The 25965-nt window shown below is 38.4% G+C and overlaps 1 protein-coding gene across 1 annotated transcript in view; it reads right to left on the bottom strand.

Moving 5' to 3' along the window:
- Nucleotides 1-13675: 13675 nt before the first annotated feature.
- Nucleotides 13676-25965, bottom strand: part of LOC129249872 (protein yellow) — a 90431-nt gene continuing 78141 nt past the window's right edge. The window contains exons 2-3 of the mRNA XM_054889545.1: nucleotides 16411-17092; nucleotides 13676-14277 (exon numbers count right to left, since the gene is read on the bottom strand). Of these exons, the coding sequence (XP_054745520.1) occupies nucleotides 13792-14277; nucleotides 16411-17092 (1168 nt within the window). The 3' untranslated portion in view covers nucleotides 13676-13791. The remainder of the gene's footprint in view (nucleotides 14278-16410; nucleotides 17093-25965) is intronic.

The raw sequence follows: 25965 nt of genomic DNA, 5'->3' as shown, positions 1-25965 counted from the left end.
ATGCTGAAGTTGCATCTTCTTCAAGGGAACATTAAGCAGAGCAGGAACTGATTAACAAATCTAAAAAAAAAAAAATATTGAAGAGCTTAAAGACATGGTAAAATCCTTACTCAACCAAGTGGCAAATATGATAAATATAATAAAAACGCTTTTAAAGAATATGAATGGACAAAAGTGATAAAATTAAAATTCTAATTTGGAATACCAATGGACTAATACAGCACTATTTAGAACTAAAACAATTTTTAGTTGACAAAGACATTGACATAGCATTGATTGCAGAAACACACTTCACTGACAAAAGTCTTCTGAAATTTCCTAAATATAAAGGACGACGCCTCATCTTCAATCCACGACATACAAATCTATGACAGAAATGAACCAGTATCTTTTCCTACATTTATTGTCCACCTAGACACATAATAAACTCGGATCAATATGACAAATACATAAAGGCGCTTAACGCATTTAACAAAAACAATTGCAGATTTATAAGTAGGTACCGGAGAACCTACCTATTGGCCAACTGACGCAAAGAAAATTCCAGACTTGATCGATTTCTGCATAACCAAAAACATAAGCCAAAACCAATTGAAAATTCAGTCGTGCTATGAACTTTCTTCTGACCACTCGCCAATATTACTTGAATATATAAGTTATATAAAATCAACTGGAAAAAATTCCGTCACTATATTGACGATCAACTTATATCAAATGTGATATTAAAAGCGCAAATTGACATTGAACATGCCATTATCCATTTCAACGACGTAGTACTAGAAGCAGGGATCAGATCGGCTAAAGCAAGCCAATAGAACAAATACACCAACAACTGACATTACTATTAAGAAGCAAATTATAAAAAAAAGGAAGTTAAGACAAAGATGGCAAAAAATTAGATCACCTGACGACAAAAGAAAACTAAACTTAGCTACAAAAATTCTAAAAGATACCTTAAATAAGAGAAATAACGAAGAAATCGAAAACTATTTGAAGTATCTGACTCCCTATCAATATACAAACTACTCTTTATGAAAATGTACTAAAAACTTAAAAACTTAAAAACTCAAATAAAACATCAACCGACATTAAAAAGAGACGACAATTCATGGGCTGCTACAAAAGAGGAAAAAGCGAAAACATTGGCAAATTACTTCGAGAAAGTTCTATAAAATGACGAAGAAAAGAAAATCAACAACCAAAACAACTTCCAATATGATTTTACAAAAATAAAAAGGACAAATACACACGAAATAATAAGTAGTCCAAAAAGGAATAAAACATAAAAAAACACCCGGATATGACATGATAACAGGAAAAGCATTAGCGGAGCAACCAACCAAGGCATATATTTATTTGCGAAAGGTTTTTAATGCAATGTCTTGCTTACAATATTTTCCGAAACTCTGGAAAGTGGCAGAGACTATTGCATTGCCAAAACCGGGCAAAGATCCAACTACCGTGTCATCATATAGACCAATAAGCTTACTACCGACAATGTCTAAATTTGCTGAAAAATTACTGAATGATCGAATAAGCCAATTTCTAGACCGAAAACGTATAATACCGGATCATCAATTTGGATCTAGAAAAAAACATTCGACAATTCAACAGATCCGTAGAATTACAAATAAAATCCAATCAGACCTTAAAAGCAATCGATACTGTGCCGCAGTATTTTTGGACGTAGCTAAAGCGCTTGTTAAAATGTGGCACAAAGGCTTATTGCACAAAATAAAAAGAATGCTACCTTTTGATTACTATCTCATCATAAAAAGCTACCTAACCGACCGGAGCTTCCATATTAAATATGACAATCAATGTTCAGATATTCATGAAATAACTGCTGGAGTTCCGAAAGGAAGCGGCCTTGGACGTCTACTATATGTTTTATTCACCGCAGACATACCACCTCCTGACGAAACTAATTCTTCAATTGCTACGTTCGCGGACAATACACTACTATTAGCATAAGACAAAGGCTTAATTATCGCTACTGAAAAACTGCAGCGATACACAAACGCAGTTAAGGAATGGTTTGATAACTGGTGCCTAAAAATAAATGAAGACAAAAGCGTACAGGTTAAATTTACTAACAAAACAAAATTTACAGCAGTTCCAATTAAAATAAATGACAAAGCAATTACAATAAATAGCATCAACTACTAAATAATTACCTGGGAATACATTTGGACTCCAAACTAAATTGGAATCACCACATGCAGCAAAAGGTCAAACAAATAAAAGAACTACATCGACAACTTCATTGGTTAGTCTGCTCTAAATCTATACTCACTATACAGAAAAAGCTGTTAGTGTACAAAACTATGATTAACCCAATCTGGCTATATGGACTACAGGAGGTGGGGAAGGGCTAAAAAAACTCATATAGAAAAAATCCAATGACAACAATCGAAGAATCTTCGAATTTTGACCATGTCTGACAGGTACACGAAAAATTATGACATCTACAGGACTTTTAATATAGCAACAGTAGACGGAGAAATCAGAGAGATAACAGCAAGGCACTGTGAAAAAAATACACACACACAGTAATGCAGAAATCAACATATAATACTTCTTGAAAGGGAAAGAAACACAAAAGACGTCTGAAGAGAACCCGACCAAGCGACGTAATAAATGCTAAAAAACAATAAATAAAGGGTCTTTCAGTAAGAGCGCTTCAACTTTTGAACCTTTTCGAATAAAACACAAACGGTTTGACTTTTTTAACTAATTTTTTTTTATTATCGAGTTTGATCAAATACATTTAAGTATGAAATTCGATTTCTTTTGCATGTAAAGTGAAATTTGTATTGTATATTATTTATATGTACATTATTTCGTTTATTTTAATTTTATCGTTTTTGACACTGGCCATTAAGCGATGTATATAAACCCTGGCCAAATTTTTAAACAACATACTTAATGACTTAATGTCAATGGACAGATGTATAAAATAAATGGGGACTAAAAACAAAAATGATCGCTTCTAATGCTGAGGTGAAACATGTTCTTTATGCTGATGATGGTTTAGTATTTTCCGAATTAAAAAACCTTAACAAAGTCATTTATACTTTCCTGAACATTTTTAACAGCATAAAAAAATGGTCAAAAATATTAGGCGCCAACATATCTGCAAGTAAATTCGCTATTTTTCATATATGTAGAAAACGTAATGTTGCTTCCCCAGTTTGTCCTTTTCCAATGTACTAATCCCACATTCTAACACACTAAGGATTTTAGGCTTAACATTCGACAAAACACTTGCATATAAAGAACACTGTAAATCCATTAGAATAAGCTTATTTTTAAGACTAAATATAATTAAGTTTTTATCTTCTAAGCATGTTCCCACATACGTACACGATTTTGGACTTTGTATTTGCGGCCATTGTGCGAAAGAAAACATCAAACTATTAAACGCTCCTTTCCATGCGACAGCTAGAAGGAGTATCCGCACGTTTCTAACATCACCAGCAACAGCTATTCTTGCAGAAGCCGTATTACTGGATGTATCCCCCAGAGTCAAGCGCAACACAATAATGCTCCTACCCAGCTTCTTCACTGCAAAAATAAAATATTACTTGGACGGGTAAACTCAGCGAAGCAACAATATAAAATTAGCCGCAAACCATCCACCATACAACGTTGTGTTGAACTTATGCGCAAACTTAAAGTCACATCAGACGCGATTTTGCCACCAATTCCATTAAAACAACAGGTATTATTAACAACTAGTCGTCACTAATTATAAATTCGGTAAGGATGATGATACAATAGGTTTTATTTTAAATCCTTCAAGTAAATCAAATTAATAATCCTCATAGAGAAATGGTTCATTACCATGCACACAGGAAGAAGGCATATGCAAATACAAATATGTGAATTTATAGACATATGCATACATACATATATATGCTCACTCAAGTAGGAGATAGCCAGAGGTCGAACGTTGCCGAACGCGGGGGCCTATTGTGACTCTTTTTCGGTCGTTCCGCGCTCTCGCTTGCAGTTCAAGCAAGGCAACGCCGCATTTTTTGGTGCGTGCAACCGGCTACATCGAATTATAAGACGTTATCATGTCAAAAGGCATACTGTGAAATTAAATTATATTAATATTTATTCGGTTTAGGTTGAAACATCCACGAATTTGGAAGAATTATTATTGAATTCATTCCAACTGCAAATGCTTTCAATAGCAATAGGTAAAGCATCTTGATATAATTTCAACCGTTTCCGATTCGCCTCAGATACAAAATCCTCTGCAGTAAAGTGTAGCGAGCAAAGTTTTGAAGCAGGCTGCAATTCGACACCGCAGGAATCGCACCATATTTTTCTTTTTATTTCGTCTTGCGGAAAATGGAACATGTTTCGCCCATGTAAATATTATAGCACAATTTGCAACTGGCTTTTGGCATACGAGTATTTGGTTTACTAAATAAGTAACAAAGCTTAATCAGCTTTTTTACTTTTCTAACTAACAAGTACACATGTATAAACATTGCACTCAAATTACACAACAACTGGAGCAAAGTGTGTGTTCACCATAAGACATTGAAACCAAAATAAACTCCATACGTAAACTTGAATAATCCAGCCCAGACAAATAATATGCCCCGGTTGTTTTATTTGTTGCCATGTACAATAAAATTTAAAAGAACATCGGTTATTGTTTTCTGTTTGCTTTATTGATTAACTTGTAATTATTTGTATTACCATTGATTTACTAAGGCTAATTTAATATTAAGCAATTTAAGCAAAATTTATATACATATGTACATACGAATTAGGATATGGGCTTTAAAACACGAGTGGCGCTGTAGTTGAGCAGTTGAAAACCTGTAAATGAACGGGTTCACTCTTTAGATAGTTACACAGTCTAATCATCATTGGATTGAACTTACGTGTTTGTGTCTGTATGATGCACTTGCAAAACAGTTGTGCTGCACTCTGGCAGGAAAAGATTAAAAACAAACTTACAAACAGGGACAGGAAAGGCGCAAATCAGCACGGAAATAACCTAATCCACACAAAATTATAATTTATTTATTAAATAATTTGAATTTACTAAAATACTTACTCAAATTCACGAATTGAGAAATCCAAATGTCAGCGAATACGAAGAAATCAAATAACAAAGATGTCAACGGTAATGTTTGTTCTACAAATTTTACTTTTGCTCCACTTTTACTTACAATTTCTAGAGTAAGCAACACAGTTTCTTGCTAAGGGAGCCGATTCGTGAAGAGAGAACGAGAAAGCTGTTTACTGAGCAAACCTTTAATAATTAAACCATGCGCTCAATAAAAGTAAGCTGCCAAATTACTGACTGAGTGGAACTTTTTCTGCAAACAAATTTGCAGCTTTAGATGTGGATAATGAGAAGAATTTTCTGAAGTGCAAATAAAGAATGCTTAAACACATTAAAGAGTGCTTTAAATTAAGTAGGAAATAACAGCTTCACTCTAAAATTTTAGCAAATAATGAAGTTCGTGTTCAAGCAGAAAATTTACAAATATATAACAGATTACACCACATGCTAAAAGAAAAGAGAACGTGACTGTATATCTAAAGACCAAGAAGAAATTAAAAAAAAACTAAACGAAAAAGACCACAAAGCACTTAACATTACTAATATAATACAAAGATCAAATAAAAAAACCCTTCCATTATTTTTCTTCGAACTACATGCAAGTGATAACAACAAAGCCATTTACAATAGAAACAAGCTAATGAACTGCATAGTCATTTTTGAAGCACCTCACCATAAGCCCAGCATTCCACAGTGCACGAAATGCCAGAAATATGGGTACATAAAAAATTATGGTACAAGAGATCTAGTATGCGTAAAATGCGGTGGTAGACATCTTTCAATGGAATGCAAAAGCCAAGCAAAGGAAGTTAAATGAACTTTATGTGGAAGTAAGCATACCGCAAACTATGATACAAAGGATGCGAAATTTATAAAGCACTTAAAATTCAAAGACTTCCACCTCTACGTAACAAAAAACCAATATTAAACACAAATAAAAATAATACACCAATAACAACAGCCGTAACAAACTTAATGCCCGGAGTAAGCTATGCTAAAGTTGCATCCTCTTCAAGGTTACAAAAAGCAGAGCAGGAACTGATTAACAAATCTGAAAAAACAGTGATATTGAAGAGCTTAAAGACATGGCAAAATTCCTAGTCAACCTAATGGCAAATATGATGAATATAATTACAATGCTTTTAAAGAATATGCATGGACAAAAGTGATAAAATTAAAATTCTAATTTGGAATGCAAATGGACTAATACAGCACTATTTAGAACTAAAACAATCTTTAGTTGACAAAGACATTGACATAGCATTGATTGCAGAAACACACTTCACTGACAAAAGTCTTCTGAAATTTCCTAAATATAAAGGACGACGCCTCATCTTCAATCCACGACATACAAATCTATGACAGAAATGAACCAGTATCTTTTCCTACATTTATTGTCCACCTAGACACATAATAAACTCGGATCAATATGACAAATACATAAAGGCGCTTAACGCATTTAACAAAAACAATTGCAGATTTATAAGTAGGTACCGGAGAACCTACCTATTGGCCAACTGACGCAAAGAAAATTCCAGACTTGATCGATTTCTGCATAACCAAAAACATAAGCCAAAACCAATTGAAAATTCAGTCGTGCTATGAACTTTCTTCTGACCACTCGCCAATATTACTTGAATATATAAGTTATATAAAATCAACTGGAAAAAATTCCGTCACTATATTGACGATCAACTTATATCAAATGTGATATTAAAAGCGCAAATTGACCTTTAACATGCCATTATCCATTTCAACGACGTAGTACTAGAAGCAGGGATCAGATCGGCTAAAGCAAGCCAATAGAACAAATACACCAACAACTGACATTACTGACGAAGAAGAGAAAATCAACAACCAAAACAACTTCCACTACAAAAATAAAAAGGACGAATACACACGAAATAATAACTAATCAAAAAGGAATAAAACATAAAAAAGCACCCGGAAATGACATGATAATAGGAAATGCATAAGCGGAGCAACCAACTAAGGCATTTATATATTTGCGAAAGGTTTTTAATGCAATGTCTCGCTTACAATATTTTCCGAAACTCTGGAAAGTGGCAGAGACTATTGCATTGCCAAAACCGGGTAGAGATCCAACTACCGTGTCATCATGTAGACCAATAAGTTTACTATTTACTTACTTACTTAGGTGGCCGTAACAACCCGTTACCGAGTTACGGCCGACCTTACTAGCTCTATCCAGGCGCCTCTGCTCCGCGCACGCCTTCTCCAATTCTGTACACCAAGCGAGCATAGGGTTTCCTCCACCTGGTCTTTCCATCGGAGCAATGATCTACCTCTGCGTCGGCTCCTTTGGACGTTGCTCTCGAACACCTTCTTTGCTGGAGCTTCTTCATCCATACGCACGACATGCCCTAGCCAACGCAGGCGTTGGATTGCGATGCGTTGAACTACGTCAATGTCGGCGTAGAGCTCATACAGATCGTGGTTTATTCTTGAACGGTAGTCTTCGCCAACGCGCACAGGACCGAAGATCTTACGAAGAACTTTTCTCTCGAACACCCCAAGAGCGGCTGCATCGCTTTGTGACACTCCCCATGCCTCTGCGCTATAAAGCAACACGGGTATGATGAGCGTTTTGTAAAGTGTTAGTTTGGTCATGCGAGAGAGGGCTCGACTACTCAATTGTTTACTTAGCCCATAGTAACACCTATTAGCAACAGTGATTCTCCGTTTGATCTCCAGGCTGATATCGTTGTTGCTGTTAACGGCGGTGCCAAGATAAATAAATTCTGGCACAACTTCGAAGGTACTATATAGTTGTCCGCAGTGACGTGCGTTCCTACACGCCGTGTGTTCCGCGTTGTAGACAGCATATACTTCGTTTTACCCTTGTTCACCGCCACACCCACTCGTGATGATTCCTTTTCGATAGCAGAAAACGCAGCGGTGACATCTCGCTTACAGCGGCCGATAATGTCAATGTCATCGGCGTACGCAAGGAGCTGGACACATTTGTAGAAAATTGTGCCATTACGATGCACACCTGCTTTTCGGAGCACCCCTTCGATCACGGAGATGAAGAGGTTGCATGACAGTGGATCGCCTTGTCTGAAACCTCGAACGGTATTGAATGGCTCGGAGAGGTCATTTCCTACCTTGACGGAGCTGGTAGTGTTGCGCAACGTCATTCTGCAAAGCCGTATGAGCTTCGCTGGTATACCGAACTCAGATATGGTGGCGTACAGGCAATCCCTTATCGGGCTATCGAACGCAGCTTTATAGTCGACAAAGAGATGATGGGTGTCGACTTACTTTTCATGGGTCTTTTCCAGGATTTGGCGTAATGAGAAAATCTGGTCGATGGCGGACTTACCACTTCTGAAGCCGCACTGATAAGGCCCGATCAGTGTGTTGGCAAACGGCTTAAGTCTTTCACATAGGACGCTAGACAGGACCTTGTAAGCGATGGTTAGAAGATTGATGCCCCGGTAGTTGGTGCAGATCGTCGTGTCACCCTTCTTCAGTACAGCACAAAGAACACTGAGATTCCAATCGTCGGGAATGCTTTCTGCTAGCCATCTTTTGCAGATGAGCTGATGCATGCTCCCTATCAGCTCATCGCCGCCAGTCTTGAACAATTCAGCGGGAAAGCCGTCAGCGCCAGCCGCTTTGTTATTCTTGTGCCGCTGAATGGCAACTCTGACTTCGGCATGATTAGGTGGTAGAACGTCCGAATTATCGTCGATTCGCGGTATCGGGTCATCTTCTACTGGGGCGGAATTGTGTGCGTCATCGCCAGCAAGTAAATTTCAGAAGTGTTCCCTCCATATGCCCAGTGTGGACTGTGTATCCATAACCAGATTTCCGTTTTTATCTCTGCAGGCTGATGCTCCGGTCTGGAAACCTTGTATCAGTCGCTTAATTTGTTGATAGAAATTTCGAGCATCATTCCTGCCCCTGTACTCCTCAAACAGCTCACGCTCACGCATCTCGTGTTCTCGTTTCTTGCGTCTGAAGAGGCGCCTCTCTTCCGATCTCTTTTCCCTTATAGATGTTGAGGTGTTGGAATCTGGTTCCACTAACTACCATGTTTCGTGCCGCAGCGAAGTCGATCAGCCTTAGACCATTGTTCGATGAGGTCTCGTGGATGCTGAACTGACCGACAGTGGGATCGAAGGCAGATTCTCGCTCACCCTTTGCGTTAAAGTCCCCGAGTACGATCTTCATGTCGTGGGCTGGGCAGCAGCCATATACTTGCTTGAATCTCGCATAGAAATTGTCTTTAATTGCATCGTCCTTTTCTTCCATTGGGGCGTGCGGGCAAATCAAGCTTATGTTGAAGAACCGTGCCTTGATACGGATTGTGGCTAGCCTATCGCTCACAGGTGTAAACCTAGAGACGTGCGAACGAAGCCTCCCGCTTACAACAAATCCACACCCTAATTCGCGCCGCTTCGCGTGGCAGCTGTAGTAGATATCGCAGCCTGCTTGCTTAGAGCGGCCTTGTCCTGTCCATCTTATCTCCTGGATGGCGGGGATATCAGCCTTAATTTTTTCATTTGAGATGGTCGTCAACGTTGAGGAGTTCATTATCCGAGGCTATTACAGTCTTCATTGGTCGTTTTTTGTTTACCGTAGCGCGTCCCAAACCCAGCGCACAGCCCAAATTTAATGTACTGGGGGGACATTCCTCTACACACTCGTTCACCGCCCGGCGGGTGCTCAGCAGCTATCCAGGATGGCCAAGGAAAAGACAGGATCAAATCCAGGGGGCTGTGTGTCGACCTGGATAAAGCAAGTGACAAGGATAGAGCCCTGGAGTTTGCCATGTTAAACCCAGTCAAGGCCGTTGCCTTGTATTGTTAAATCCCATCCCAGCTTACTATCGACAATATTTAAAACTGCTGAAAAATTACTGAATGATCGAATAAGCCAATTTCTAGACCAAAAACGTATAATACCGGATCATCAATTTGGATTTAGAAAAAAAAAACATTCGACAACTCAACAGATCCATAGAATTACAAATAAAATCCAATCAGACCTTGAAAGCAATCGATACTGTGCCGCAGTATTGACAAAGCGCTAAAGCGCTTGACAAAGAGTGGCACAAGGGCTTACTCTGCAAAATAAAAAGAATGCTACCTTTTGACTACTATCTCATCGTAAAGAGCTACCTAACCGACCGGAGCTTCCATATTAAATATGACAATCAATGTTCAGATATTCATGAAATAACTGCTGGAGTTCCGAAAGGAAGCGGCCCTGGACCTCTACCATATGTTTTATTCACCGCAGACATACCACCTCCTGACGAAACTAATTCTTCAATTGCTACGTTCGCAGACGATACAATACTATGTATAAGCATCAGACAAAGGCTACTGAAAAACTGCAGCGATACACAAACGCAGTTAAGGAATGGTTTGATAACTGGTGCCTAAAAATAAATGAAGACAAAAGCGTATAGGTTAAATTTACTAACAAAACAAAGTTTACAGCAGTTCCAATTAAAATAAATGACAAAGCAATTACAATAGCATCAATTACTAAATACCTGGGAATACACTTGGACTCCAAACCAAATTGGAGTCACCACATAAAGCAAAAGGTCAAACAAATAAAAGAACTACATTGACATCTTCATTGGTTAGTCTGCTCTAAATCCAGACTCACTATACAGAAAAGCTGTTAGTGTACAAAACTATGATTAAACCAATCTGGCTATATGGACTACAGGTGTGGGGAAGGGCTAAAAAAACTCATATAGAAAAAATCCAATGGCAACAATCGAAGAATCTTCGAATTTTGACCATGTCTGACAGGTACACGAAAAACTATGACATCTACAGGACTTTTAATATAGCAACAGTAGACGGAGAAATCAAAGAGATAACAGCAAGGCACTGTGAAAAAAATACACACACACAGTAATGCAGAAATCAATATAATACTTCTTGAAAGGGAAAGAAACACAAAAGACGTCTGAAGAGAACCCGACCAAGCGACGTAATAAATGCTAAAAGACAATAAATATGTAAAAATTGTTAAAATGCTGTTTTATAGTTGTCCAATTGTAATCATGTAAAGTGAAACTTGTATTGTATATTATTGAATTGTACATTATTTCGTTTATTTTAATATTATCGCTTTTGACAGTGGCCATTAAGCGATGTATATAAACCCAGACCAAATTGTTAAACGACATACTTAATGACTTAATGTCAATGGACAGATGTATAAAATAAATGGGGACTAAAAAAAATGATCGCTTCTAATGCCGAGGTGGAACATGTTTTTTATACTGATGATGGTTTAGTATTTTCCAAATTAAAAAACCTTAACAAAGTCATTTATACTTTCCTGAACATTTTAAACAGCATAAACTTATGGTCAAAAATATCAGGCGCCAACATATCTGCAAGTAAATGCGTTATTTTTCATATATGTAGAAAATGTAAATGTTGCTTCCCCAGTTTATCCTTTTCCAATGTACTAATCCCACATTCTAACACACTAAGGATTTTAGGCTTAACATTCGACAAAACACTTGCATATAAAGAACACTGTAAAGCCATTCGAATAAGCTTATTTGTAAGACTTAATATAATTAAGTTTTTTATCTTCTAAGCGTGTTCATCCACACATACTTACACGATTTTGGACTTTGTATTTACCATGCGGCAGCTAGAAGGCGTTTCCAACATCACCAACAAAAACTGTTCTTGCAGAAGCCGAATGTATCCCCCAGAGTCAAGCGCAACACAATAATACTCCTACCCAAGCTTCTTCACTGCAAAAATAAAACATTTCTTGGACTGGTAAACTCAGCGAAGCAACAATATAAAAATAGCCGCAAACCGTCCACCATACAACGTTGTATTGAACTTATGCGCAAACTTAAAGTCACATCAGACGCGATTTTTCCACTAATTCCAGTTTTCCCACCAGGCTTGAATCCGAAACTATATTATTTGTATCGCGGATTTGCTAAAATGTTCCAAAGAGTCCACCTCCTCTAATGAATCCTTCCAACATTTCAATGAAATCGTTGTTCCTTCAAAAAACGAATGGGAGTTGGTTTATACAGATAGATCTAAAACAGACAGCAGTACATCGTTTGCAGACACAAACCAGCTTGGTGTCATAATCCCAGTCGGTGCTTTACCTTCATACTGCTCAGTATTCACAGCGGAAGCAGCTGCATTGCTTGAAGCGGTAGTTTATGCCTCCGCAAAAGCGGCAAATTCATTATTTGCAGCGATAGTAAATCTGTAATGGACGCTCTATTGAACAGTTCTAAGAAAACTCCAACAATCACCGAAATCCGAAATAATAGCTTATCAAATAAAAATTCCATAAGGAATGTGGGTCATGCCGGAATACAAGACAGCGAGTGCGCTGATACCAGAGCCACAGAAGCCGCCCAAGAACCCCCTTCACTTCAGTGCACATTTTACTATCAAAGATATTCGGAAAAATTATACTAAAATCTCTTCAGGATACGTACATTAGTCAATGGACTAATTACTAACACCACTACAAAAGTGCAATTCTACTGGCATCAACAATCTATATATCCTACACACATGTCTTCTCAGAACCCCAAGATATTTTCACGCCTTCAAAACGGTCACACTCATCTTCACATCCTAAACGGCACAGTCAAACTAGACTGCGCTTTTTGCAACTCAGACGACTACACGACAACACACCTCCTCGACACCTGCCCAAGATTTAAATATATACACTAGAAATTCAATTCATCCTAACCTTGAACTTTCGAATCTACTTAACAGCACAGATGACAATAGCATTAACTTAATTTGTAAATTTATTAAACTAACTAAATTAAAACTTTAACCCTTTGCAAAAACTATACCTATATACAGTTATACTCCACTCAAACTCACACTATCCACTAATCCTCTAATACTTCCTGAGTTACCCTCTCCCATCCTCTATATTATTAGTCTAGTTTAAGATACCATAAACCAAGGGCCCTGGCAGCCAGTGCTTATTTCGTAAGTGGAATAATTATTAATACCTGTTACTCTTTTAAATAAATAAATTAATTAATTAAGAGCCAATTACCCTAGGGTTTTCGGAAATTTATCCTTACATTTACGCTGAAATTTGCAATTACCATCGAAAGAACATTTGTATTAAACTCTGTAAGCAACCCTATAAAGTCTTTTTAGTGAGAAAGCGAAACACCAGGAAAACGAAAAGCATTAAATTAAGAAAAACCAATGTATCGAATTTTCAATGAAAACATACCATGTTTCAAGAATTTCCTTTGAAAATGATGCTCGTTATAAAACCAAAAATCAAAAAGTTGGCTGGCAGGGGGTGAGGGGTGAAATCGGTGTTCTCGACTTATAGGAAGACCGGTCTTTGAGCTTTGAAACATTAGCAAGCTATTTTCTTTAATACTTTTTATTTTTTTCAGAATCAAGCCAGGCTGCTATCAAAACTCTGTTGTATTGGCTTGAAAAGTGTAATAACAGATATAAATAAATTCATAAAATTAGTTTTAAGGCTAAGCTTTTCTGCATTTTCCTCACAACGAATTTTTTGACGAAATAATCCAAAGACTTTCAGCAATCACATTTAAATTGTAACTTTTATTTTTAAATGTTTGCTTAATGTGTTATTGATATGCTGCATATTTTAATTCCGCAGTACATTTTCATGGAAAGTTTGGCTGAAAATTTAAGGCTTCAGTAGCATTGTCCCTCACGTAACTGTACCGTAACAGGAATGTTACTATGTGCTATGAGCATTTTTGGATCACACACAGAGTTGCGAATAACTTCTACAACACTTGCACGTAAAATTCGAAAATTAACATCGCTGTTATTAAGCTTATCATAAAGATAGATCGGCAGCCGATTACTTATTACCCACACGCTTTGGTCGAGTTCTTGGTCAACTTTCAGGTCGTTGGGAAATTGTACCAAAGTTTGACTGTTGCTTAGCAACAATGCCAAATTGCCACGTACATATGGTTTTGCGGTATTCCAACAACCAATATTATCTCGATGCACTTGTGTGTAGAACATAACACCATTCCGAGCGATGGCTGCTGTGGAAGATTGGCTAAGGTGTCCTCGATCACCGATTTCTACGAAATATTTGGCAGCTTCTTGAGCCCGCTCTGGCCACAGACTTTCGTCTTGCAACAGTTTTGTAGAAACTGCAAACTCCTGAAATTAAAAATATAAACACACTTTAGGAATCTAATATTGTGTATGTAAGAATGAACCTTCAGATGAGTTGTCTATTAGCGGTAGCGCCTCGCCAGACAAGGCAAACCTCAGAGTATATTTCTGCCATGAATAAACTCCTCATAAAAAGCCATCTGCCTTTCGGAGTGGGCATAAAACTGTAGGTTTTATGTATATAACATACGCAAGACAAAATACTAAAAATCATATTTGTGGTCTGATTTAATTCATATTCGAAATGTGAAGTGAAGAATTTGTAAGTTATTACTAAAATTTTATTTATGGTCCGATTCTGTTCATATTTGAAATATGTAGTTACATATATTATATTTTGGTAACGTGAAGAGAAATTATATTGCATTCCAACTTAGCCGCTATGTGGCGTTGGAGTCAAGTTATGCTGAAAACTGTATTAGGACTAGATTTTGCTCATTTTCGAAACATCTACTTTTGCAAAATGTTTATCCTCTCCAGCCAAGTTATTTATAAAAATAGTAATTATAGTCCAATACGACTTTTTTAGAGTGTGTATGTCTGGCGTTACAAAAGTGTTTTCCTTAAATTTCGGCTTGCAACTTTCTCACAGCATGGTGTTTTATACATTATGCAAATGTCTAAACAAAACTGATAATGTGACGCTATAATCCTGTAACGCTTTTATTATTAGATTTCGCATTGAATATTACAAATTTTGTGAATTGAATTCAAAGCTATGGTTCCTAATTTCGACTGACATAGCTCATATTTTATGGTTTATTACTTGCATCTGCACAGACGTGAAGCGTAGTATGGATATCAACTTTAGCCTACCTGGGTATTTTCTAAGTTTTTAAATGCGGTAGTTGTTTATTGAACTGTTCCCATTAAACATTGATTCCGGGGGTGGGACTTCATCATCCCATGACAACTTCAGTTTTCATCTTACAATTGGGATTCTAACAAAGGGTCGAAGAGACCAATTGGATTAAAAAAGCTTCACCATTTCTATTGAACCGTTAGTAGTTTTAAGCAGTTATCTGGCAGTAAACTAAACAAAAAACAATTCTTAAATGGTAACCATTTCAATCCAAACGTTTTTACAAACTCAGTGCGTGGAAATAAATTGTATTTTTCTTGTCTTCAGGTACAATATCTGCAACAGTTTCGGATGCGTGCGATGCAAATTTACGTAGAGGAAACTCGCTCGCATTAATACATTTATGGTTTGATTTTTGATTCCGACGACCTCGCTTATACTAGATGCGCCATTTATTAAACTGTCTACGTAGAAGTCAATAAATTTTCGTTTCATCAATTGTTAGCTGTTGTAGGCATTTTACAGCAAGGTAGGTGTGGGCCACCATAAAATCCATTACAACATATTTGTGTCTTCCGAAAAAGGGGACAATTGTAAACATCGTATCTTGCAGAACGCAATGGAAGACAAAGAATAAACTTATTGGTAATGGGACATGTGAGTTGTAGAATAAAAAAAAAATTACATATGTTCGGGCTCGTCCGCTGATAGACTCGACGATGACTATGTATGTTACCGTTTCTTTAGCTTGTGCAAAGTGGCCTCTGATCAAATTGATGTAAATACTTTATAGGAAGGTGATGGCCATGTTGGTTAAAATTCTCATGTTACATATACAGGAATTACTCATGAAGCCACTCAACCAAGTTTGGTATTTGGTTTTACTGGACCATTGAGATGTATTTGGCTCTTACTAAGTATCTCAATAAAAAATCCTGCTCCAGGTATATGAATTGTCGGATTAACGATGGAAAAGGTGTCTGAAACCGAAACGGCTGACGTATCAATGCGACAACTTGGTTAGCATGACATAATAGACGGTATGATTATTAAATCGATGGTACCACTATATAGTAATGTTGAATTTCGCCAAGTTTTTCCAAGTGAGAAGTTGAAAACTCATGGCTCTTGTTCGCTGATATAACGAGTGGCTGACCTCTTCTTTACTAGCAAAATGAAAGAAAATTTTAGAGATATAAAGTAAAAGCCCATCACATTAGCGTATTCGGAAATTCATTCACACATTCAATCTGCGCTGGCGAGTACTGGCAAGAGCATCTACTATTAAATAAATAAAAATACTTTATATGTTTTACCTTGAAACTGGCCATTGGATGGAAATAGAGTATACGCCCATTATTGGTTTGATTGTTTCGTTCTTCCAAGGACAGGCTCATTCCAAATACACCATCCAACCACTGAAAGTTTAGTCCATAAAGATTAAAATCTGATGCAATCGGATTTGGATTGAGGTTGTAGTTGGTGACTCGCCAACTGCGATTATTAGCCAAACTGTAGACGACTATACCGAATCGCCAAACATCCGTTACGTAGACATACGCGTCGGTACAGTGATCGGGGTGGACATCAGCCAAAATGTTTGAGTGTAATGAGTCTTGTTTGAGTTGCTCTGGCGGTAGCGTATAGCTGATCACCATTTTATCATTAACCAAATCAAAAGCAACAATTTTTGGTGGACAAATCTGATTCAAATGAACTATCGCATTTACAACGCCGGAATCGATTGCCCACAAGCGGCCGCACGTGTCAATCGAGCTACGGTAAATGGATATAAGTTTTGTGCAGTTTGGCTGTTGAGCTTTGCTGTGAAAACTCCAATCCGGATATGGGCGTAGAGCGGGACTGCGTTCTTTTGCTGGATACGGAAGATAGCTGAGACTGGCAGGCACTCCATCCTTCCATCGTGGTGTTGTTACAAATATCCGTTGACCATAAACGTCAATACCCAATGGAAGACTATTTTCCGGTACAAAATCACTAGAAATAAACCGAGATATAGGATATGTATGTATGTGCTTATACATGTGGTACTTATGCATATGTATGTTAAGTTCCTTGCAAGGGAAGGAATTTTCAGGGCTGGCCGAAATTCTAATACAACCATAAAATTTCATCAAAATTATTTCAAAATATATTCTCACTGATGATCAGCTAATGTCTTATATGACAATCGGATCTATAGGACTCAGGGCGATGAAGGAGGTATTATATTTTATACATATATGAGACTTAACACATGGGCTGAAGGTTTGCGAACATCCAGTAGTTACTGGGAGCCAAATCGGGCGAATACGGTCGATGTGGGAGCAATTCGAAGTTCATTTCATGTAGTTTTGCCATTGCTCAGAATCATCAACACGTTCTTGTTTTTGGTCAACAGTGAGCAAGCGCGGCACCCACTTTAAGATCTTGTTACTGGACAGTAATAAGAAAATAGCAAAACGGTTCATTACTCTAAAACCACTCCCTGGGATTTTTAATAGTAAGGCCAAATACCATGAAACCTTAGACAACGCCAAAGACACAGTATTTGCCCCTTCCTTATATTATGCCATAGAAACTTAAATAATGAATGAGCTTAGTTCACCAGACGTAATTCCGGCATAGAAATTTCAAAGCGAAAATTAAAAAAACAAATAACTTAACCGGAATTGTGTTGCTAACGTCCGCCTCATAGAATTTACCCAATCAACTAGATATTGCCTTTCGTAAGAATAACGTCAACAAAACATTCCCAACTCCGTGCGCTGAAAAATTTCCAGCTTCTAGGACATACTATGAAACATTGTAAAGGTGCCTGTCGCACAGCCTTTTCCCACCTGAGTTCATCTTCGGTCGGCTTGGTGGTTCTTCTGATTGCTTGGCCTTAAGACTGTCATCAACTTCAACACTTGGCAGGTGGCGCAGATTATTTGCCCTCACCAGCGGCGCGACTATCGTCCACCACTAACTCAATGGCGCTCCTCCTCTCTGCATCTTCGATATTATTCTATGGCTCATCAATTGTATCAGCATCCTCCTCACGAATGCTGCCTGTATCTATTTTGTCGATGGTTTGTGTCTCTAGTAACAAATTGCTGCAATTACGGTTAGTTTCATCTAATGCATCCGAAGAGCTTGATTTTGCTTCATCATCATTTTGAAAAGTAGTAGAATTTTAGCTTTCAAAATTGTCGGAAGAATTAACCGAGTTGTAGGATTTAAATTCAGACTTAACGGTTTCAGATTCATTTTTTTCCTTTTCAATTCAGTTGTTATTTTGCTGCTATCATTAGACTCTTTGCTTTACTGTCGTCGGTGGTACCTTCCATTTCATTAGCTTCCGTGACGTCTGTGTCTCGGGTATCTTTCTTGCACTGACTCCTTCAGTTTTCATCTTTTCAGATAACTCGGTGTTTTTTTAAGGTTTTCTCCACCACTTTCATCAAATTCCTCTTCACTTTTTGTTTTATTGTTTACTACAGTATTGCTTTAGTATTTTTCCTCTTCGTTTCCAGTTGTGACGCCATATGTGTCTTCTCTGCTTCCACTATTTGCTCCTCATATAGTCTAATATCCCCATCGACATCTGGGTTGCCAATAATACGCTTTCAGCTGCTTTTGCTTACATTTCCTTAATGACGTCTAATCAATCTTCAGCAGTATCCGCAGTTTCTTTTCATCTGCCTGATGCACTTCGTCATCGTCAGCCTTTAGAATGCTCAAGATGGTTTCTCTCCAGCTACACATAAATCTTGGAGGACAACTCTGTGGACATGATATTTGCGACAGCGGCCGCCGTAGCCGAATGGTTGGGTGCGTGAGTACCATTCGGAATGCAGAGAGAACGTAGGTTCAAATCTCGCTGAAATACCAATATGAAGAAAACATTTTTTCTAATAGCGGTCGCCCCTTGGCAGACCCCTTGGTAAACCTACGAGTGTATGTCTGCCATGAAAAAACTCTCATAAAAAATATCTGCCGTTCGGAGTCGGATTGAAACTGTAGGTCTCTCCATTTGTGGAAAAACATCAAGACGCACGCCACAAATACGAGGAGCAGCTCAGTCAAACACCCAAAAAGGGTGTATGCGCCATTTATATATTTATATATATATATTTGCGGCGGCCACCGTCGCCGAATGGGTTGGTGCGTGATTACTATTCGGAATTCACAGAGAGAACATAAGTTCGAATCTCGGTGAAACACCAAAATTAAGAAAAACATTTTGCTAATAGCGGTCGCCCCTCGGCAGGCAATGGCACACCTCCGAGCGAATTTCTGTCATGAAAAGGCTCTGCATAAAAATATCTGCCGTTCGGAGTCGGGTTGAAACTGCAGGTCCCTCCATTTGTGGAACAACATCAACACGCACACCACAAATAGGAGGAGGAGCTAGGCCAACCCTCCAATTATATATAGGTATATATATATATATATATATATATATATACATATGTAACTAAAATTGTGATAATGCAGTATTAACACGTTCCAGTATATTTCTGTTGGCGGTCGTGGATTTTCTACTTTGGTCGATGACTTCTCAGCTTCTAGCTGGAACACATATTCGTCTACATCAACGCTCTCTATCTCCAAAGCCTCGCGAAGACGTCCTTGTAACTCCGCCTTGTTCCCAGTAGTTAACAAGCCACTCTGTTCCAACTCTTTCTTGCGTCAATTTCAAAAGTTCATTTTTTAGTTAATGTCGTATATGTGCGCCATGCCGAAAAAGGAAATTGCATTTGCTATGAAATTTAAAGTTAAGCAAAAAACGAAAATTTCCCTGTTATTTTGACATTATAAAGTAAGCATGAACACTGAATTTCCTGATAATCGTTATCATAATCGTTCAGCCAACGCGCACGGTGAATCCAATATTTGGCTGAAAACCGGTTTTGCATCGACAGTCTTCGCTTGTAATTAATTCATCACAGTAAATTGAGCTGTCTAAGAAAAACTAATCGCTTAACAGGTTAAGATGATGAGCATTGAGTTCGCTCAACTTTGTCATTTTCACGATCCTGCTCTTGGAACTTTATTCAGCAATCCCACTTTTGACACCAATTGTTCCGAATTTGTTGCGTTAAAATCTCTCAAAATAATTCCTCTGAGTTCGATCACTGGATTGTCAACTAAAAGTCACAAAATAGTGGCAGCACAACTTGCTTTACTTTACATGCCTATCTTACGACTGAATACCCTATGGACATGCACCTCTGATTATATACATGTGCTTAATATCTATCTTGATTTCTAGATCTGGCAACTCGTATCTGCTGGCGAGTTCTGTTCCGCCATCTGTTGCCGCCATCAAGGCGAATTCATGTTTTAGTTTTGGCATCTCAATCACCAATGCTATGATTGCCAGTCGTTTTGCGAAGTTTCTCCCTCACCACAATATTAACACTCAAACCAACATGAACACAACCACTACATTAATCAACAAATCCTCCACTCAAAATCCCAAGCCACGCTTTCAGTACGCTTCAGTGCGTTGAACAAGAACTGAACTACTACTCTCTCACTCAACTTACCCTCACACACTCAAAAACACGCGTTTTGACTCCAGTTTAAACTCAGTATCAAATACCTGTATCCATCTCTCGAATAACAACAACAGTAATCCAATAACTTAAAGTTCTGATACCACCTATGTGTTGGAAAGCGATCATTTAATGTCAGCTGAAGTTTCCCCTTCTAAACTAAAATAACACAAGCTTCTCAACTCTCATTCGCAAATTTAAAGTGTATTAAAAAATCATGATTTGAATTTTACAATGTAACATGAATGAATTTTATAATAACTCCTAATAACATTAGCTTCAGCTCTAGTGCAGGCCCTTCAATAATCTTACTAAATGACACCCATTTAACGAGCAACACAAGCGCGTTCCACTCCAAAGCCTATGATAGCATATTTCATAACCTCCCAGCAATAATTTCAAGTAAGTAAGGTGTAGCTATATTGAACAAAAAAAGTTTACCTTTTAAAAGGATCGCCACACAATCTATCAGCAATTGGTATAGAAGTCAAGCCAAATTTAATTGAGAATGGTTCCTAGTGCCGAGGTGCTTGTAAGTGTGGAAAGTTCCTGATCGCCATTCACTTGGGAGTGGCCAGGGCCCCTATAGGGCCTGGCAAACGAAAAAATGACACCGATCTAAGAATATACACCTGGAATGAAAGAACTATTTACAGAACGGGTGCAACTATCCAACTGGTAGACCCCGCAAGGGCATCTCCCTCTAAGAGGTGACGTGTACGAAGACCCCGTGGACCCTAGTCAAGATGCCCCTCGTTTCAGCGACTTTGTAAGAAAGTAAGGTGACAAAATCCAGCATATGTCTGTTCCCATATTGGGCGGTGTGTTGGTCAGTATCTGTTCACTATTATTGAAGAGTAGGAATACATCCACGGAAATAAAGACACCCCCGCAACAGCTCGAGAAACAGGTGTTGTCCAGGAGAGTACCCCTTGAACCGAAAAACGAAAGTCCTGCTGCGCCCGACTTTTCGAAGAAACTAAGAGTTCGAGAGCCTGGGAAATGGAAAGTAGTAAACCGCCAAAAATCTAGGCCCAATACCGTGCCAAAAGAAGCGATGGAGCAAGGAAGGCTAAGGAGAATCCAAAGAATATTGAGGGAATACCAAAACCAAAATCGGAGGCTGAAAACATAAGAAGAACCAAAACTGGCACTCTTTTACTTGAATTAGAAAAGGGGAAAACAGTTAACCCTGATTTTTTGAAACAATTAGAGTAAAGCCATAAAAGCGGTTGGTTCCATTACAACCCTCAGACAAACTTCAACTGTAGAGAATAGAGACTTGGATGCCGTCACGGAGAACAAGGAAGTTAATGACTCTGTGAGAAAAAATGCTGGCCGGCACTAACAAAAATATTCACAAAACCTAGTCAACGACAAGAAGTACGGCTTATGTTACTCTCGCTATTGAAAGCGTAGAAAAGCTGCTCAAGCAAAACAATATCAAAATCGGATGGGTTAGTGCAAGGATGAGAGTTAGCACATCTCTGAAGCGGTGCTACCGAAGCTTCGTTGTCGGGCACCTTCAATCAAACTGCGAGGGACCAGACAGAAGCGTAAAAGGTACATGCTTCCGATGTGGAGAAGCTGGGCACAAAATGAAAGAGTGCACCAAAGAGCCTAAATTCTGCCTATGTACTGATGCATGCAAAAGAACATGCCAAAATATGATTATACTCAAAACAAACATGCACAGAAGTAAAAATGCAGACCTGCAAATGGAGCAGATGGTCTTAGAAAAAGGAGTTCAAACAGTATTGATAAGCGAACAATATGCTCAATGCGAGAAAGCTTGGATCGAAGACAAGTCGGGGACTGCCGCCATCTGGTTGCCTAGGGGCACACATTTCCCAATAACCGCGAAAGGATCAGGCGATGGTCTGGTCTACGTTCAAAACAGCCAATTCGCAATGATAAGCTGTTACCTTACACCGAACGACAATATAGATGAATTCACCCGGAAATTGGAAAGTGTTGAACACAAATCCCTTAGTTTAGAGGGACGATTAGTAATAGCGGTAGACTCCAACTAAAAAGCAACCGAATGGGGTTCGGCGACAACTCAAGAGACGAGAGCTGGGCATGGCAGCCAGACTAGCTTCAGTGGTCCTCAACACAGTAACGACTACGTACCGAAAGCCAGGTTTCGAAGGAACCACACCTTTACTAAAGACTGGAGAGTCCTGGAAGATTACAATGGGAGTGACCATCAATACATCACATTTTGCATTGAAATGGAGAACCAACGAGTGCGTGAAAATCGAAATAAAAGTACACGCAAATGGAACATAAACAAGCAAAATCTAGCGACGCTCCTTGCAACTATTGACGAAAATAAAACGACGATCTGTACGAATAGTACAGCAAAAACACTAGTCAAGACAACAATGCAATGCATTACAATAGGTTGCAACGCATCTATGCCTAAAATAGATAAGTCCAAAAAGAGAAATGCTGTATACTGGTGCACACATGAGATCGCAGAACTTAAAGATGTGTGAATCTGAAAAATGCAAAAAGAGCAAAAAAGAATTAAGGAAAGCTATAAGCCAAAGCAAAAAAGACAAATGGGAAGAGCTAAGAAACGATCTAAACAATAACCAATGGGGGTTGGGCTACAAATTCATTATGAAAAAAACCAGGAGCCAAATCCCCTGCTGCTGATATGGAAACCGAAGTGGTAAGGAAAATGGTCCACGCTCTCTTCCCAAGACACTTTGTTGAGAGGTAAGAACTCGAGTATGAAGCAACGGAACCTGCCCCATTCACAGAAGAATGCAATAGAGCGCCTGGACCTGATGGCATAGTTGCGGAAATATTGAAACTATTGGTCATCGAACGCCCTCTTTTATTGCTAGACATTTACAACGCATACCTAAAAGGAGGAATTTTTTCAGAAATATGGAAAAAACAAAAACTAGTACTAATCAGTAAGAGAAAGGGAGACCCAATATTAGCGTCCGCTTATAGACCGCTATGTATGCTAGATGGAGCAGCAAAACTATTTGAGAAATTGATAAAGCGTAGGCTTAGCGAGGCCGTAGAGAACAGTGTCGGCCTGTCTGACAGGCAGCATGATTTTGCAAGTGACAGATCTACCTTAGGAACCATCCAAGATGTAATAGCTAGCGTAGAACATGTCCAGGCAGATTATCGATACTCGAAACGCTTAGTATTACTAGCCAATCTGAATATTAGAAATGCTTTCAACAGTCTAAGTTGGGACGACGTAATTGATGCCTTAAAGGGTTATATGTATACCTTGTGTTGGACTAAAAAATCGAATATTTTTGTATGGCATATTCTAAAAGAACATCATCTTAAAAATATAAATTCAAAGAATCATAAAGATCGGAGCACTAGAACGAAAGTTACAGACCGAGGAAGCGCTCGACCTTATCCATAAATGAAGTGCACGCAAAACTTTAGACTCGATTATCTCGAAGTCGTGTTTTTTTTTTTAAATTACCGTTGCGGTGATTATTATTTACCAAAAATTGTTTTACCGATTTGCATAAACATTTTTTTTAATTTTTCGAAGTTACAATCTTGTGAATCTGGACGGTTCACTTTTTATAAATATTTGCATAGTTCGCTGGAATAACTTTTTTTTTTAATTTTTCAACCCCTCAAAAACCGTTTTTTTAGTGCAAAGGGGTTTTCATATCGAAAAAAAGTTTCTTTTAGGTAAATAAACCGTTCAGATTCACTAAAAAACATTTTTCTACAATAATCATTTAATTTTTTTGATTTCAGTTGAACTGCTCATGCACTATTGTGATCACCGCAAGCCTCTTCTAAAAAACGGCGTTTCGGGGGAGGGGCGATATCAAAAATATATAATAACATTTTTCAAAATAAAAACACTAAAATGTATTCTTTGAGAGTCACCCTTCAGTATGATATATGTCTCAGTTGAATAAAAGTTCTAAAACATATTTAAAAAAAATTATGACAATCGTCCATTTTTTCGGGCTCGTAACTTTTATAACCCCTTAAAGGTAGAATTCAAGATCCCGAATAATCTACTGAAAATTAGTCGTAGCTATCTAAGCAATCGCGTGCTCTTATACGAATCGCGAGAAGGATGAAAGGCTAAACAAATAACAAGAGGTGCGGCCCAAGGATCAATACTCGGACCTGAACTTTGGAATATAAGCTACGATGAAATCTCACAAATGGAGATGCCTGAGGATGTGCACTTAATGGGATACGCAGATGACATCGCAGCTGTAATAGTCGCCCGAAACACTGACGAAGCCAAAAGGACATGGCTAGAGGACCATGGATTAAGGCTAGCCACAGAGAAAACAGAGGTAATCCTTCTAACCAACAGACGTATCCCATTAGAAGTAGATATTCAAGTACATACTTGATGCCACTTTATCAACAAAAAGAGTGGTCAAATACCTAGGAGTACAAGTAGACACAAGGCTAACTTACTGGGCGCACAGAAATTATGCTGCCACAAGAGCTGCCAAAGTAAGTGGCATGTTACGTAAGCTCATGGCAAACCTTGGAGGTCCAACGCAGAACAAGCGACCACTTTTAATGGACTCCACTAACTCGATTCTCTTATACGGATGTGAAATATGGGCAGATTCGCTAAAAGTGCAATGCCGGCGGTAAACTCTGCAATCTGTGCAACGCACCTGCGCTCTCAGAGTAGCTTCTTCATACAGAACAGTATCTGAAGTAGCGGTGTTAGCTATCAGCGGAACAATCCCTATAGATATTCCAGCACAAGAGAGCAAACGGAGATTGGAGGCAAAAATCAGAGGAATCCCAGTACCTCGCTTCTCCGATATTAGAATTCAAACGCTCACACTTTGATAGGCAAGATGCAACTCTGAACGATACTGTAAATGGACAGCGAGACTAATACCTGATCTAAAAAAATGGGTAGAAATAAAGCACGGTGATGTTAACTATTACCTCACACAGTTTTTGTCCGGACATTTGTCCTTTCGCAAGTATTTGGGGCGAATGGGAAAAGTGAACCTACCAAACAGCATATATGGAGATACTGAGTATGATGTTGTGAAGCACACCTTCTTTAAATGCGAGAGGTGGAACATAGAGAGAACAGGTCTGCAACGAGCTATTCGTGTATTTACACCTGAAGAAATTATCAAGAAAATGATTATAGAAAAATAAAAATGGAATGCCGTCGCAAATTTCGTGGAGGATATTATCCGAAAAAAGAAGCGTGAAATGCAAAGTTATGCTGAGAAGCATTGAGCATTGGTTTCTCAAAACAAACGACCCTAGATGCAGGGTGTGTAAGTAAGTGTCCTTCTTAGGACGCCGTCTTGGCCCTCTACT

This window comes from Anastrepha obliqua, chromosome 6, assembly GCF_027943255.1.
Source record: "Anastrepha obliqua isolate idAnaObli1 chromosome 6, idAnaObli1_1.0, whole genome shotgun sequence".
NCBI classification, from domain to species: domain Eukaryota; kingdom Metazoa; phylum Arthropoda; class Insecta; order Diptera; family Tephritidae; genus Anastrepha; species Anastrepha obliqua.
Note: the sequence above shows the minus strand (reverse complement) of the source record. Positions and strands in the feature narration are given on the sequence as shown.